At 47.4% G+C, this 17,698-nt stretch overlaps 1 protein-coding gene across 3 annotated transcripts in view; it reads right to left on the minus strand.

Moving 5' to 3' along the window:
* The window catches only part of LOC144125066 (transcription factor Sp9-like), a 155,864-nt gene that overhangs the window by 18,804 nt on the left and 119,362 nt on the right, over positions 1-17,698 (minus strand). For 2 of the 3 annotated variants that reach the window (XM_077658131.1, XM_077658130.1), the window contains exon 2: positions 16,335-16,468. In XM_077658131.1, coding sequence (XP_077514257.1) covers positions 16,335-16,382 — 48 coding nt within the window. In that variant the 5' untranslated portion in view covers positions 16,383-16,468. Of the gene's footprint in view, positions 1-6,393; positions 6,503-16,334; positions 16,469-17,698 lie in introns of those variants that run through there. The other variant, XM_077658132.1, reaches the window with a different exon arrangement.

Genomic DNA, 17,698 nt, shown 5'->3' on the forward strand with positions numbered 1-17,698 from the left:
TCAAAAGAAACTTGGAGCAGGACGTCGTTAGCGCGGGTAGCGCTTGATAAAATAATACCAATAGGGCGTCTATTCGGTACCTATGTTTCGCCTCTTTGTTTTCAACCATATGTTTCGAACTTATCCTCAAATCAAGCCACGTCATGAATAACCCCTTTTCAATCTTGTTAAAAGATGTTTTAAATCATCAGTTAATTAAAACCAACCTCTGGAATCAGCACAAATTATCCGCAAATTTTTCTGCTTCGTGCAGTGCAAAATTAGGTTTCCAGAAAGCGCAACCGAATTTTTTTAAGAAATTAATTCGCGGTGCAAGATTCCCATTTGCACCTAAATGTGAAATAAACAGGCACGGAGCGAGGAAAGGTTACCAGAACATTATAAAATCGTTTAATTGGGCAAAAGTAAGAAAGCAACCTGTTTGCCTTATCTTCTAACATTCCTGGAACACCATGCAGGGACTCCAGTGGTATGTTTTCAGGTTTTACGAAACCAGGAACGTTTGCGCACCTTTCTTTGCAACAACATTTGAAAAGCGGAACCATCAAAAATTACGACAAATACACTCTGTGAGACCGCTGGAAGCAGCGAGTAACAAACCTGCCTCTTCGAGCATACGTGCTGATGCTTATATACTCGACATGAAGGGCGTACAATCTAGTATTAGTTGTGAGTTGTTATTAAACTCGAGAAGGGAAAACAGTAGCGCCGAAGAACACACACACAGCAGAAGAACGACGTAGGACAAGCGCTTGTCCTACGTCGTTCTTCTGCTGTGTGTGTGTTCTTCGGCGCTATACTGTTTTCCTTTCTCGAGTACAATGAACCATCTAGCCCAAGTGGAAGTTCTTATAAACTATAAGTTGTTATTAACCACAGATTTAGAAATCGATTTCAGTGCCATTGATCCAATCTGTGGGCGGCACAAGCCGTGAGCTCAATAACAGTTATGTTAGTTGAAGTGAGTTCTTAGTGCACGAACGCCGAAAAAAAGTACAATTCAGTGCTTTTTTTTTCGGTGTTCGTGCGCTAAGAACTCACTTCAACTAACATAACTGTTGTTAAGCTGTTGTTAAGTACAATTCAGTTCTTACCCGCCGCGGAGGCTCAGTGGTTAGGGCGCTCGGCTACTGGTCCGGAGTTCCCGGGTTCGAACCCGACCGCGGCGGCTACGTTTTTATGGAGGCAAAACGCTAAGGCGCCCGTGTGCTGTGCGATGTCAGTGCACGTTAAAGATCCCCAGATGGTCGAAATTATTCCGGAGCCCTCCACTACGGCACCGCCTTCTTCCTTTCTTCTTTCACTCCCTCCTTTATCCCTTCCCTTACGGCGCGGTTCAGGTGTCCAACGATGTATGAGACAGATACTGCACCATTTCCTTTTTAAAAACCAATTATTATTATTATTATTATTACAATTCAGTTCTTGAAATCAATGCCTGACTTACACTTCTACTTGTCTGGAACGTTTGTTTTCACCCGTTGCATCAATGTTTCAATGCTTGAAGTCAATGCTTTACAAATACTACTGAAGCGTTGTACTTCGAACACTACTGACCAGCTTTTTATGCATTCCAGGAAAAAAAAATTGAGGTGTAAGGAAATTATTGCGAAGGAAATTAACTGACATTAAGTTGAACTGCAGGCAGCCGGCTTCCTGATGACTCACATTCAAATGAGACTCACATGGCCAGTAAGCAATTGGCTTCCTGTTGACTCCTATCAGCGGAGACCATTTTGACATCTTAACGAACGAGCTCTATACAGTTCGAGCGTTTATTGAAATGTGATGGCCCATACAAGGACTCAATATGCCGTCAATTGAAACTCAATGTCAATTTTGTATATATACGCTCATACACTGGCGCCATTATTTTTTTTACACGCAAACAGCAAACGATCAGAAAAAAAAAATTACTCACTGAAGGAGAAATTTACAACACATCGACCAAAGAACTTCGTGCTCCGATGTTACGTCCATATTTGAAGCCACTGAGGTGAACAACTAAATGAAACGAGTATACAATACGTGTTAGAATACAATTCGCCTTCGGTCAATTTTGTTCCCTTTTTCCAAGCCTCCGTGTGTTGACGCAGAACATAACACAAATCGTAAAATATGTGCAGAGGACGGAACAAAGCTCCAAGCTTGGTGAACATATACGTGTCGAAAGCATATAATAGGAACCAACAGTGCGGCGACCGGAAAAAGGGCTTCGGCTAAATATACTATGCACACACACCATGCTTCGAATTGCACTCGACTCCGTATACATGATGCAAACAGAACCATTTTCTCCGTTGAGTCGAATTCATGACTGGATAGGAGCTGCAGTGCTTTTGTTTCTCCGTGAGCTTGAGACAATGCTGCTATCAAAATTCAAACGGAAAAAAATTCACAGCACTTATTAGAACCCAAGTGCATTAACTTAGGTTCAATGTAAGCAAGAGTTCATCGTTTTCAAGCTGCGAATCAAGCCTATATGGAGAGCGATGAGACCAGAAAGGAGGCGCGAATTTTGAAATCTAAATTCACCATGACGAAATGCAGCATATATATAATAGAACAACAGAAATCCTTTTCCGAGGTCCTTTCTTTGACGGGGTTATGTGTGCGCGCCGTAAAGTGCGCCCAAGTAAGAATTCAGGACTCGCCGTGCAAGTTATATAATATCAATGTTTCTTTGCATTACGCCCCAGCAACAAAGCAGGCGTCTTGTGAAAAACTCACAAACGTTTCGTGATGTCCTGTTTCGTGATGGCAGGGAAATGTCAGACGCGAAAACTTTCGCGAACTGGTTGAAAATTGAAAATTTCTACGATTGAAAGTTGGAAATTTTAGGCCTATGAATAGAAAATTTTGCAAACCCTTGTTTACGACCTGCGGAATAGCTGCCTACTACAGAGTTTCCGGTCGATAAAAAAAACGTTGTTTCTCTCATGACACTCGAGAATGTCAACAGAGATGATGATCTGCTCAAGTACACGAATGCCAACAAACTTTAACATCTCGAAGATATATCTATATGCATCGTGATGGGATTCATAAAAGCGATGTTCGCCTAACGATAATAGGCATCGAAACTACTACAGGTAAAATACTAAATATTTTCGGATTATTTCTGAAACATTTGCCGCGAGTAAACAAAACGTGAAGGTTATCAGCGAACTCACTATTCGCATGTGAACATCCAAAGAAACCGTGTTTTTTAGTCTTTAAAAAGAAAGTTAGACACGTCGCAAAATTGCACAAGCCATTTGCTTTACTATCTGACTCTGTCCTTTGATGCTACCCTGGTAAACATCTTCAAGAGGCTATAGGCTAAGTTCTGCGAGAGAAACAAGCGAATTAATAAGATATTACTGGCAGTTTATCATCGATCAGTGCAACGAAATTGCACGAAAATAATCGCGCTTTCCTCAGTAGACGCTATCTACCTCTTTCGGTATGTATTCAAAAAGGATTAAAAGGGTGGAAAAGGTCATTTTCAAGAAATACTTGCAGTTAAATGGGGCCATAGAATTTTTCTAGGTTCCTGCACATTTTGTTAGCATTTGCTTTCGGGAATTATACTTCGCGTAGCTGTTTCTCGAATAATGTAGTCGTGCGCGATTTTTGAAACATCATGCTTGTCGTCTTTCAACCAATCTATTTGCCTCAACAAATTGTTCGGAGTCTGTTTCGATGCAGCACACATATGATTTGTTTTATATTGTGAATCAACCGAAATCGTCCCTTGCACATATGAAAACACTCTTCGCCTTTCTTACTTCTTTCCTTGTACTTCATTTACGTGAATGCAAATCATGCTGGTGTCGGTAAAAAACGAATAGCGTTGCAAAAGTACTAAACTGCAGTATTTAGCAGTTCTGTTGCGGCTCACGATAACAACCTTTAATGAACCGAGAGTCAGCCCTCCAGTCATGCTGCGGACATCAGCACAGTCGTTATACCCTTTGTGTAATGGAATGCGTGTATACACATACATGTTCATGAATATCTGTAACATATAGTACAGCGGTTGTAATCGGTGGTTAGCGACGCAGCGGTACCTCGTGCCGTAATGCGCCAATAACAAGAACATCTATAACGCCAGCCGGAATAAGTGTAACGGATTGGTGAAATCAGCAGATAATTTTCAGTGTTTTGCACCAGCCGAAAAGGATCATTAAGAAATGCAATCTAAGGTCACTCGGTATGGTACACCACGGGATTTCCTCTCATATGCACTGTGATTAGTTCCGACTCTGTACGCACAATACACACGAGTTGAGAACAAAAACACTGAAAAGTTCTCTTTCCACAGTAAGCACGGTGTTATCGTCTTCCTCTACTACGAGACGAAGTTGTTTTTGTTCATCCCATGGAGAAATCTAAAATTTTTGCACACTGGCAGTACCTGTCTTTCCTATTATTATTTCTGCTCCTGAAAGCCATTGCGTACATTTCCTGACTTGCCTATTTGCTTGCATGTGTATAATGCAGAAAAATTAAGCTTTCCAAAGAAACATTAGGCTTTCATACACGCTAATACTCCCGATTAATTCAGGGATACAAATATTCTCCCGACAAAACAGAGTCATGCAAAATGTAAAGGATGTTGGACCTCACGATTTCAACAAGAATTAATTTCCTGGCGATGTCGCCTTCTGAGCATGTTAACCGACAGGCATGTGGCGTTTCATAGCAAAAGGGCGACTGGAACATTCAGCTTCGTGCCACTGAGCATATATATTCACTAAGTGAGAGGTCATTTCTGTGGCCATTAGTAAAGCGCTCACAAAGCAAACTGTGAGCAGCTGTTCGACGAGTGGACAACGCCGCGGGAACGATGTGCCAGTGACCGAATACAACGGTTAGGAAGCAACAGCACTTCAGTGTGCCGTGACATCGGCTCCAAATATCCAATAACTACACAGGAAGCCTTCCTCTTCCGACTGATAGCAGAATACGTATAACTGTTGATCCCCACCGACCTCCCACAGTTTCATCGAGCCCTCCAACCACTCAGGTCACGACCAACTCAGCACCGAGTTCGCATTGTTCTACCGAGCCCTCCAACACATCTTTATGTGGCACGGACCATGACTTGCCAGGCCGTGGACCTATCCGCGAAAGTAAGCTATTCAAACCGCGTTCCTCCAACAATCCAGCAGCCCCCGCATGCAATCCAGCAAAAAAATTTCCCGTAGACACCGAAGACTCATGCCGTCGCATACCCAGCGTTGCTCGGCCGTCAGATTGATGCCAGCGGCAGACAGAGTAGAAAGGCGCGAGTGGGCAGACACAATTAGGCGCCACCTGCTCGGCTTCAATTAGTCCCTCCTCCTCCTCCTCGTCCCTTTCACGGGGGCCTCTGGCACCACGCCAGCCATGACGCAAGACGTCGAGAATAGCGCCGCTGCGGCTGTGTAACGACTATGCTGTCTGCACCGGGCGGGCAGCGATTCAAGGCCACGTCGCATCGATTCGAGACAACGTCGCGCGCCGGGAAGACCCCCCTCGCGACTGGCAGCGGAGGACGCATCGTCTCGCGACGCGAAGGTGGCGACATTGGGCGCAGTGCGGAACAGTTTAACAATGATGTCGCGAAGGAAAAAGTGAAGCTTCTCACTTAGAAACGGAATGCTCCGGAACTATTGCTACCGCGTACGTTTCCCGGAGAACTAACTGGCCGGGAAAACCTAATGACGCATGAGCTAACTTTTCGTGATGTCTGAGTATCGCCAAGACGCGTCATACACGTGGTTAAAAACAGTCCGCGATGTGTCAATTTTTCTTTCCTTTTCTTTTCTTGCGCTAGTACGGAGATGAAAACAAAAATGTAAAGCTCTTCGAGTAACCGAACTATTTTCAAATCAACTTGATAGCTTGATATAGTCCTACAATGGAAGCAGGAAAATGAAAATACATAGACTAGACAAAGAGCAGATGCCGTTTATGTCGACTAATGGGAACACGGCAAAGTTTATATTCCGCAGCTCAATAATTCTTCAAATTTGCAAAATATAAGTTTTTCTTTTCTCATTGCGGCTGTGAACATGCCGGTTGCAGATACCATCAGCGACTGAAGAGATCTGCCGTCCAACACCTCGGAGAAGACGACTCCAAAATGCTAAACTCGTGCGTACGGCTGATGTCCTCACGCGACGCAACAAAGCCTTGCGCCAATATCACGCTAGTAACGAGCTGCCAAGCGTGAATTTCATAACATCCTCATCGTACTTGATTCAGTGGAGTACTTTGCCGCAATTCCCAAATCGCAATGTACTCGTACCTCGTGCATTATCTCATCTTTCCCAAACCCCGCCGCACAGCATGCCACTTCGCCAGAGCAATCGCAGGCTCGACACGTGGCCACTCCGATCCCGTGCCCGAATAGCGAAAACAAACCTGCCAGTAGCATGGTGTCCCCTTCTGCTCGGTGTACCGGCTCCGGCGATTGGTCAGTCGCGGGCTACGGGACGATCAGGCTGCGGCGGAGCACCACCGGTTGTTCGGCACTCGAATCGCGCACGATCGGAGATGACGACAGGTCCCGGCCGAAGGCGAAGAAGATGCGACGGCGATCACCACGAACCGTAAGAGGAGGAGGAGGCGGAGGCGACCGTGACCGCGGCCGACACGCATCGGACCGACGTCGCGTAAACAAAAAGCGCTCAGCGACGCCCCGACCGACGAGGTGGCAGTGGTGACGGTGGAGAACGCGCCTTCCTTCCTTCCTCCTCGCGACCGGCTCTCCTCTTTTTGTTGCACGCTGAGGCACAAGAGGACGTCCGCACGCGAGCCGAGGCGCGTTGACTTTGAAGCCGGCCCGCCGCCGGTCGCTCGGTTTCTCTCGGCGCACCACCAACAGGGGGCTGGAAAGGCACCTCCCGGTATCGGTGAGGGGGCGTCGAAGGGAGGGGAAAGTTGCCCCAAAGGTTGCCCCCACCTCTTTACTTTCCTCCCCCACCCCCTCTCGATGCTCCAGAGCAGTTGTAAAATAGAGAGGGAGGAGGTGAGGGAGAGAGAGAGAGAGAGAGAGCAAGCGGCAACAACCGCCCCGGAGCGCTGGCTCAGTGGGCCATCCGGCCGGCGGCGGCGGCCAGACGAAGAAGACGATCTACGGTAAGGAGAAAGGAGCTCATTACGGGATCCCTGGAAAGCAGCAGCGTCGGGACGCGCTTTGCCTCTGGCTTCGAGCGCGCGCGCTCTCTGGCGGCGGCGGACACCGCTGGCAGCGGCGAACCCGCGCCGCACCAAAGAGGAAAAGTAATGATGATGGTTTCTCTCGGGCTGCGGAGAGCGACCGTACCCTCCTCTCTCTCTATCTTTACTGCCTGTGCGGTGACCGAAAGAAGACCGGGCAAACAAGAAAGACTGAAGAAAGTGATCAACACTCGCGCACAAACACACAAGGATGGTCACACGGCTGTGTGAAGAAGAAAGCAAGCGCCAAGTGTTCAGGAGGAAAGGCTCTCCCTCTCTATCGTCGGAGAAACTGACCCGATTGTTCTAGGTAGAGGATCTAGTGCGAACCGCGGGAAAAGAAAAGAAGCAACTTTGTGGTGCCGTACAATGCAAACGACGCGGTATTCCGGTAACTGGGGGAAGCTCGCGGGAATCCGCGCAGACGTGGAACAAAGGACCGGGCTTCCTCCCGTTGAGAACGGGCGGCGCGCCGAAGAGCAAAGACGAACTCCTCCGCCCGCCCCCGAATTCGCCCGTCTCCGACACTTCCGCTGCTACGAAAAAGCATCGTGCCCACACCTTGGGGCACGGAGCGGAAGGGGACTGAGCCATTTTGAGATCGTGAAAGTGTAACGGCCACTACAGCCGCAGGCACGTTTTTCCCTGGAAACCTATCCGAGGTGTCGTTAGCTTGCCTCGAGGAATCGAGATCTGATCGCCTTCGCAGGTGGATAACCTCCGTCACACACAATCACGACGTGTACATGTAACCAGGGGAAGCCAGAAAAGTCCCCTCCTGCTACTGCATCAGCTATGAGGCAAAAATATTTTCTGGTGTACAAGAGATGAGGTTAAATCAGGGACAGCTTTTCAGTTTCGCACTTCGAGCGGACAACAGAAACACTGTATCAGAGATGATGTCACACTAGGCTGCACTTCGTATTGGACGCCGCAAGCCCGGCTTCATTTTTATTATTACTATTTTATGAATCGCTTAGGTACATGGGTATTAAGGTTTAGAACAAAACCACCACTCAACCTAGTTAATAATTTCTCTTATCATCACTCCGCGCGTGCAAAGAGTGATGGCCGACCATTAACTGTCGATCCCGTAAAACAAAAATGAACAACTATAATATATGCACCGGATGCCGACATATCGAAGCGAGAGACAACGCCCCGTTTGAGGCACTTTTTACACGCGTGCGCTCATCGCCGTTGTTAATCTCTCGACACCGCGAATACAGAACCCCACCAGCGGCCAGGCCTGGCGAAGCCGGGTGTCGCCGTGAGACAGGCGCGGCTGACGGCGTTCCCGCAGCCCCGGAGAGCGCGCGCCTCCCTCCGCTGCTGCCGCCTGTCGTCACCCGGCTTGGCGGCCACTTGACGAGCAGCGGTCCGAGAAGAAGAAGCGCCGGGGATGATTAGCGATTCCCGAAACCGGCCGCGGGCGGCGCACACCGGGTTATTGTGCTCGTCGTCCAGGCCACGAACGCCAGCGCGCAACCCCGTGCTGCGCGTGTGTCACCCTTGTAATGATGGCGGCGACCACACACGCACGGAGCCGGTGAGTGCGAGGGGGGTCTAGTCGCCTGCCTTCTACTTCCTCCTCCTCTTCTTCTAGTTCTTCTCTGTGTTGCTCTCGGCACGCGGAGAAGAAAGCTTCTAGCGAGAAGTCACGTGAAACAGCGGTCACCGCTGAGTGGGCAGTCTGAGCTTTTTCCACGAGCCTCTGATGGACACAACGCCCGTCCACAAAGCGGCTGGTGGGAACGGGACAGTGCGAGAAAGTTGGGTAGTGAAAATAAATGGAAAGGGACGAAGTAGAAGAAGCGCTGCGAGGCTGGGCTGGCAGGGAGGCTCCCTAATGAGGAACACGAGGAGTCAGGAAGCCGCGTCGTAAAGCGTCCCCTTTTCACGGCCCAAAACCCCAGTGATCAAAGGCGATGATCTGGGAACGGTATTGTGCCGGTGTTGTCCGTTGCTGGGACGTCCCGTCGAGGGTGCCCCGCTGTCCCGGTGACTTTTCCCGGTGCGTGCGGGCGCCGGGCAAGCAAGTGAAGCGCCGTCGCCACCGACTGCGTGTGAACGCGGGGGAGTTTCTTCCGACGTCTCGAGGTCCCGCTGTGTGCAGCTTGAACGAGCGGTAAATGGCCTTTTTTCTTCTTTTTCGAGAAATGCTCTGGCGGAGCCGAACCTGAGTATAAGGCCCGATTAACTTTTTTTTTTTTCATTTTTCCTTGAACGCAATGGTTGCCGCAACATAAAAGCTGACCCAGAGACCCCAAATTTCATCCCTGATTGTTTATATTCCTAATTTTTTCATTATTCCCTTCATCCATCACTAAATTACGAATTGTTCAGCCTTCCGTTCTCAGATTTTCAGTCTTAGTATATTAACGTGCAAAGTTAACAGTTACGCGTGCTTCTGAAATTGTCTGATGCGGCAGTGTTCTTCCAAGATAAAGATTTCTCGTTATACGTACAGCTTGCAAATTTCTTACGAGCTTTTTATATCGGCAAATGCCGTTCGACACGTATTTGCACTTTGTAACTTTGGCTAATACTCCATTACGGCCGTCACCATCTTCTATTTTATTTCTTTAAAGAAAAAATGCTACTTGGCGTTTTCCATGAAAATTACAAATTTCCTTTCCTCGAGTGCATCTCCTATAATATTCCCTCATAGCGCGGAAATTTTCTAGTCAGCAGCTCTGAGTTGCATCGAGGCTACTCAAAGCGCAACACAGGGGTCCCACATAACCTGTCTCCATCATTTCGCAGCACCTTCCTTCTCTTAGTTGCACTTGGTCAGTGTGACAGCGACATTATGTGGAGAGACATCGCACGTCGGAAAAAATGCCTATAGACGAAATTGTAGCACACAGTCACAGAGAGTGAATTTGGCTATCTTCCCGGGCATGCATGCCGTTTGTACCCAGGTCACTATACATTACTTTTTCTTTAAAGTACATCCACGCCTCTGAGCAAGTGTGACGACCCTCGGGACCCGATGTGTGTAACACGCGACGTCTGTTGGAAGGTCTGTTGCACCCACAAGGCACTAACAAGCCTTTCAGCAACAAGCTGCACTCAAACTCATCGATGCAACTGGCAGTGCCTGCGAGGTACTTCATTACTACGACAAGCTTGCGTGACTGAATTCCTTCTTTACTAAATCAAATAATTTCGGACGCTCAACCCTCCTGTATGTCTAAATATGCAAAGAAGAGTTAAATTAATTACTCGTCAATTTAAACGCCGCTCTCTGATTCGTTTTTCTTCAGACCGGTACCAAATCGTTGGTTTTAACAGTTATAACATCAACAGTTTAACAGGTATAACACAGTTATAACTGTGAAATTGAATCCCCACTCCTGCCTTGGCCACCAAAAGGTAGCTGGCAGTATTTAATAAATAAATTAATTAATTAAACATAGCTATAACATATAATTTTCTCTGCCCGCGGAATATCACATGGCGGTGTGACGAAAGAAGAGAAAAACTCGCTTTCGCTTTGTTAGGCGGTTGTCAAACTGAATATGATATAATTCAAACGGAATATAACTCACTGAAATGAAGTGATTTCTCTTGGAGTAGTGTATAGTGACTAGACAGTGTGTCAGTACCTTATATTCAAGTGCAATGACGAAACAGAATGTTAATACCCCAGCTTTTTCACAGGCGCATGAAAGAGATTTCCAAGCTCTGCTATGGTACAGTTGCCTAAAACACTACTTGCATTCGCCTCTTGGCGATACATATTCATACGGGCGACATTCATGTACCGGACTCCGACAAACAGCGCTGAAGCACACTTCACCGCACTGCTCCCCTAGCGGCGGTGAAGACAAGCGGCTGCGCCCACGCTCAAGAAACGTCGACAACACATGTACCGGTGCTGTAGAGCAGCTCAGGCAGAGCGCGTAGTCTCCGCGGCGCACAATACCCGCACTCTTGTACACTCGCCAGACATGCCGAGCCCGGAAGGATCTGACAGCAATGGAGCTTTCAACGCGCGTGAAAACGGGCACAACAACGGGACCAAGGTGTGGCACGGGGCGGGCAGAGGCTGTTCGGCACTAAGAAGTTCGTGTACCTCGCGAAGCGTGCTCTCAACCGCGCGAGGAGTGCTACGGGCGCTGCGCGCAGAATTGAGCCACGGAACGGCCGCCCATACAAGTGTCAAGAAGCGACAAGGTTGGGTGTCGAAGATCCGCGAACCTAACCAGTGCCGTTTAGCGCTTCGGTCGGCTATGTAGAAGCACGGACGGTAGGTGTCGGTGCGTGAGAACGCACGCTTTGGCTGAGGTCGCATCTGGCACGATGTAAGAAAAAAAAAAAAGACCAATCGACTCGGAAGGAAGGAACACGCATGGGGTCAGGGCTGTCCTTCCTGTAATTTCTCCAAGCTTTTTTCGCAATCACTTTTGCTGGAGGATAAAATTACAGTTGACCTTATACTTGCTAACTTTATTTTTTCATTTCTTGCCGCTTCGCTCTGTCCTAACTAATGCCTGGTTAATATGAAACACATAGGCTCCTGAGCAAAACTGCTCATAAAGCGAGTCGTTCGTAATAACGAATCGTGAAAAAAAGATGTTAAAAAAAAAGTTTTATGATTAAGGTATGCTTCTGTGCATACTGGTCGACAGGGAAGTGGAAGTCAGACAAATTCTCGGTAGCTCCAAATGCATTATCCTATGGTAGCCGTTCACTTTAAAACAATCTGGTGCAGTCTGGAGCGCCTATATCGGTTCAAGAAACGTGTGGCTGCGTATCACATCGTGGTGACGTATCCCCTACTAAGAGGCTCCACTTCCCGCGAACCGGTAGGACATATCTGCACTCAGTCGGCTATCAATAGCACAAAGTGATGAGAGTTTTTCTTTACAGCCATTCATGTAATACGACAAACGGTGATACGTGTGGACCGCCAACCTTAGCTGTGTAGCGCACGAACCACGAAAACATTGGCTATTACTCGAATGTTTGCGCTTTCTCACCGCCTTTCGTGGTGTCCTGTATACAAAATACAAGGGAATAATATTTAGTTGGGGCATTCGAGGTTTGTTCTCATTGCTGTCCATGTTAACTCGACAAAATACTACATGGGCCCAAATGGGCATTGTGCATTTTAGCCCTGTCCCTTGTGCGAACAGCGAACTGCTACATCAACTAGGCGTAAATCTATTGCAAAATTTGTAAACGAGGGCTTTATTAACGGGGTACGACTATTCACACAACTATTTTTTTTTTTGCGCTCACTTGTGAGGACGATTGCAAGTACAGATGGTCCCATACATGTAAAACGTTCATGCAGCACGACCGTCATATGTATGCCTCCATCTGCACCTCAAATGATTGCATGTTGGGGGAAGATATGGTGGAAGTCTTTAATTGTGAAAAGAGAGTACACTCCATATCATATTAGGTATCACAGTCGTATGAATAGAAATAACAAGTAGGGAGCTCTAAAGCAATCGAAGACAACAACAACGGATGCGTGGTAAACCAAGCGCTTGTTTGAAAAGGTGCTATAGAGATCGCGAGATTCCGCTGCGCTGCTAGCCTTGTTCTCGCGCGCTGAGGAGCCTCAGCATTTTTTTTTTAAATTAATAGGACTTAAGCTCTGCCTTAAGGTAATGACGCGATAGCGTAATGGGTTAATTTTCAGATATGCAGAAGGTCATTCTCTCCTTAACATTTATAGATCCCTGGGAGTCCTCCTCGTACCACTCCTGGCGCAGTGGTGCAGCGGTTAAGCGATGCGCCCCTGCCCTGCGATGGCAGGTGCTGCCACCGGTGAGGCTTGTGTAGCCCAGGTTGCCCTTCCCGAGCGACCAATCATTAATTTAAACGCCAACAGTCATGATGCGCAGTTTGCTCACTATCACAGGTTGTGATGTAGCCGATAGGTACGTGACCTATCTGGCCCACTTGCATCTTAGGTTGCTCTCTGCATGGGCACCACCTGTCAGAGCCATGCTCGTGATTTTCCGCTCACAACGCCGAAACCGATGCCGGTGCGTACGCCGACAACGCCGACACCGGACTTTCTGGGCAACGGGGCCTTTAACGCTGTCGCATTAAAAAGCGCTGAGAAACTATACCACGCTCTTGGTAAAGAAAAGCATACCTTTCGATGCAGTATTCCACCCAGTCTCGCACAGGTTCGTCGTAATGAGACTATTAAAGTCACCAATGCATGCGCAACAAAAAAACAAAAACGAATAAACAAATTTTAGGCCAATACCAAGTTTTGGGATTCCCCCAAAAAGGAAGATATGAATAGATGCGTTTCCTGGCACGTGGTGAAGAAAGCAAAAGGGTGCATGCAGTTGAACGCTGACTTTCATTCGTTGTACCGTTATTCCCGCTTTAAGTAAACTATGTGTAACTGTCACGGAGATGAACATTTCCTGCATGTAGTCCAATTGGCTCTCCAGCAAAGGTGAACTTTTTATCGGTGCACTTCACCTGAGAAAAAAAAATGTGCTTTGAAAGCGAGTATATTTAAATAAAATGGTACGGACCATGCTGTGGGCGCTTTCTTCCAAACACATGTACGGCGGGTAGCTAAACTGTACCGATCCTATATTCATGCCGCACATTACTTAGGCAACAGAGTCGCCGGATGCATACAACCGCTTCCTTTTGACAAAACTCATCCAGTGCTCGCGGTTTTAAACGAGGCAGCACGCGCACAACAGTTGTCGATCTGTTGGCCGGCGGACCACCGACTGCGGGCCTCTGTCCATTGTGTGCGTGCACAAGAAGCAGGGCGCGTTTGGCCGCGCGGTGCTCGTACACGCGAGAGAAGCTGCGGACGGAGCGTTTCAATTGTGCCGCCTCCTCCGAACGGCGCGGCGCATTGTGGGACCGCGTCGTCCGTTCAAGCGATTCATTTGCGTGCATCACGCCACGACCTTGCCACGGTACTTGGGGAGGGGAGGGCACAGTGGTGAGGTCAAGTGCTGGCCGCTTCTTCTGTGTACGTACAGTATGGACGTACGGAACGACCCGTCTCACGCGACCTTCACATACAGCGAAAGAAAGTGCGTCTGCGGTCTTCGGTATATGACGATTAGTAAGGAAAGCGGTGGGCAAAACACGCTCTGTGCACAAAACATACACCGATTTTGCTTTCCGTAGTAAACGCGTCGGCAGCCAAGCAGCTCTTTTAAAACGAGTGCGCCAAGCATACATATGTGTGAGCGCCGAATCAGCGTCTTAAAGCATAGACACCGGCAATGCTGCAGTGATAACTTGAATATGTGCATATATAGATGGTGACTTCTGGAGTGGACTTTGTTCTGCTGTGATTGAATGTGTGCACAGACGGTGACTGCGAGAGTGGAATACGTATAATTATAAGTGACTGTGCGCATAGCGGGACAGATCCGACAGGTTTTAGGTCGTTGTTAACATTTAAGTGACGCTACGGTGGAGCAATTGTCGGCAGAATAAGCAAGGCTAATCCCACCTGTAGCGTACAACAACCCAACTCAACTTAAATGCAAAGTGAGCGCAAACAAACAGCGCAAAACCGGCCCATGTGCAAACGTCATCATCGCGAATATGTGGACAAAGCCGGAAGAGCCTTTACAACAGAATGTTGCTGCTGAATGACAATGTTCGGTTGACAAAAGGGAACGTCGTAAACAATGATCAATCCCACTCCGGTGCAAGCTGCAACCAGCATTTCCCCACAAGAGAATCGAAATTCGCGATCCTAGTCAAGCATAAGGAAAACATCAAGCAACATCAGTTTCGCATCCTTTTCTGTGCTTCCATAGATACCAGAATACGTATTTCCGCACGCAAAGTAAGCCACCCAAAATATGTTTAAACTACAAACCTCGTGATAGGGTACATCGTCATAAAGCCACGTACCATCACGAGCAACTGCAAACTGTGGAACCAAAAAGATATACTTGTGGTTGCAATTCAGTGTATAGTAGTAACGCAGCCAATTCTCTCTCTCTTGTTAAACGGACATTTAGGTCAAATATAAAGTTGGCTAGTTTCGATAGGGTACAGTGTTCTAATCACAAAGGGATTACTCTCGCCGAAAGCGGAGCTTTCATAAGCTTGAAGAGAAAATGAAATTGATGTGGCACCATCATCGGCCGATTCCGCAGGTGAATACCGAGTTTGGGTGGCGGATCCCGGAGGCTACGCTATACACCGCCATTCGCTTTAGGACGTTGGCAACCCGTCATTTTCGGTAAGGACATCAAATGACTAGCGGGAATATTTTAAACTCCTAATTTCTCGCTGATAAATCCGTCTTTGGGTGCCGGACCAACGTCGACATAGCCAAAAAATGCTACCCCTTACAAAACTGGTTATTGAATTTCTGTTATAATTCTGACATAGGCATGGTCAGCCATAAATTAGTAGCAAACGCAACTTCTTTTGTGTTCTTGTATTAAACCGACATCACAAATTCTTGAGGATTTTTTCATTACCATTTATAATAAAAAATTTTGGTTTTTCAGCAAGTCATGATGCATCAATACATCAGAGCGGTAACTTTATTCGAGCATCGCCCAGACATGTTCTTTTTCTCGTTTAGTAATGAAGCACGTCAACGAAGGGAACTTTGCAGCTAAATTTCTAGATTTATACTTGCCGAGGTTGCATGCATGAAACCAAAATTCTTTTAAAACTTAGTTTTTTTGAAAACTCCCCACTAACTCCTTTTGGGGGGCCTCTTAGTGGGTGTAGATAAGCACGAGCTCTGGGTATGAATGAGTTCGGATCAGATGAGTGTATCGGTGTGGCATGTGTTTCCACAGCATTCTGGTATCCACAAGCACGGTGCGAAAACTCTCCATAATTTTGTTTGGAGCATGTCTCTACTGCTGGCTTCGTGTGCTTTAAACTACACCTTCGAAGGGGTACAGAAGACTTTATATTACAGCTACGATAAACACGCAGATATACCCGTCATCCGTATATACTGACAGCTTCCACCAGCAGTCCGAGGACTACTACGTCACGTGCTATTTTCGCGATATATATCGCGTAAAATGTCATCAGAAGTCGGCATTCAGAAGTAGTCATATATAAAGACTGGCCTTACAAGAAACAACAATTTCACCTGCTCACAGGAAATGATAGAAACCTGAGTCTGCACGAAATTCCGAACTCACCTGTTTGAAATCGAAATCCACCACAGACGGCTTTAATTCGGCCTCCATGATGAGATCAAACCACTAGGCCTGCCACTAGACGTTGTCACGTAACCCGATGACGTAGTTCCCAGACACCCGTCGTCGCCAATGCCCTGCAGCAAAGAAATGTAAACGCGATAAGTGATCTGGAACAATGGATGGCGTTGTTTCAGCGTTTACACAGCAGCACGGCGTGCAATAAGGTACAGAGTCTATAGGAAAGCCAGTTAGATATATCGATGTGGGCAAATATTTTAAAGCACACTTTAACGAGAAAATATGAGATAAAGACAGTAAGAACTACTTAGCTTCCGGAGTGCACAAAGTAGTATATCGCGTCTAAATAAACATGTGCGTGAACATTTAGAGGCTGCTATGAGGACTATCAACGGACCCGCAAGGGGCCTTCATATAAGCCTCCGATGCTGCACAAGAGACCTCCAGCGCTCCTCCTCTTTTAACGTCCGATAAAAGCCCCCCACCGCCAATGGGGCGCCGTCTTTTTGATCCCGGTTTTGAAAGAAAGCGCAGTTTCTACACAGCAACGGCGGCTTTATATGCAGGAAGGCAAGATACAAGAATACCACCATACTGAGGCCCCGATGCATGTTAAGAAACAGCAGGTGTGCGACACTTCCTCTTCTGCGTCCCTTGGCTTAGAAACACGTGATTCCTGTGCGCTATTTTTACAAAATAAATTTACTCTATTAAATTTAGTTACGCGCGGTTCATACACAAAAACGTGCACATGCCTTAATTTCACGAAGATGAAGACAGAAATAAATCCGGCAAGCGTCATTGTGGTTTGACTCATAATTACGAAAGCTTCAAGTGCAACATCACCGGGACAAAGATACCGTGGACATTGGGCTCTCATAACACCAACTATTTAATATAAAGTGTTTCCTTGATATTATTGGTTATGAATGTTCTAAAGCAGAAGAGAGAAAGAACGGGAAAATGATTCTAACCCTAGTAAGAAATATGAGCCAAAGGTTGCTAATACAGCAGGCGAAGGGAAAGCGAGAGAGCGATTACAGCGACGCCTGTCGGAGAGGTGTCGCGGTGACGGACGACACTGCTGCGCGAGGCGTTTCAAGAACGGGCGCATCGCCGACAGGTGCCGCTGCTAATCGAGTGGATTCGAGTCAACGCGTCCACAGGATGGGAGCGAAAGAAGAGGCAGCCGAAAAAGGGAGGCGTCCTTATCAAGGCGGCGGATCTGGCGAGAGTGACCCCTGCTGCGGTCGTCCCTTTGAGTCTTCCACCCGCGCCGACACGTGCACAACGGAAGGCGGATGGGGGAGGGGGGGAAGGGGGGGGGGAGAAACCTGTCCATTCTC

The sequence above is a fragment of the Amblyomma americanum genome, chromosome 3 (assembly GCF_052857255.1).
Source record: "Amblyomma americanum isolate KBUSLIRL-KWMA chromosome 3, ASM5285725v1, whole genome shotgun sequence".
Classification (NCBI taxonomy): Eukaryota; Metazoa; Arthropoda; class Arachnida; order Ixodida; family Ixodidae; genus Amblyomma; species Amblyomma americanum.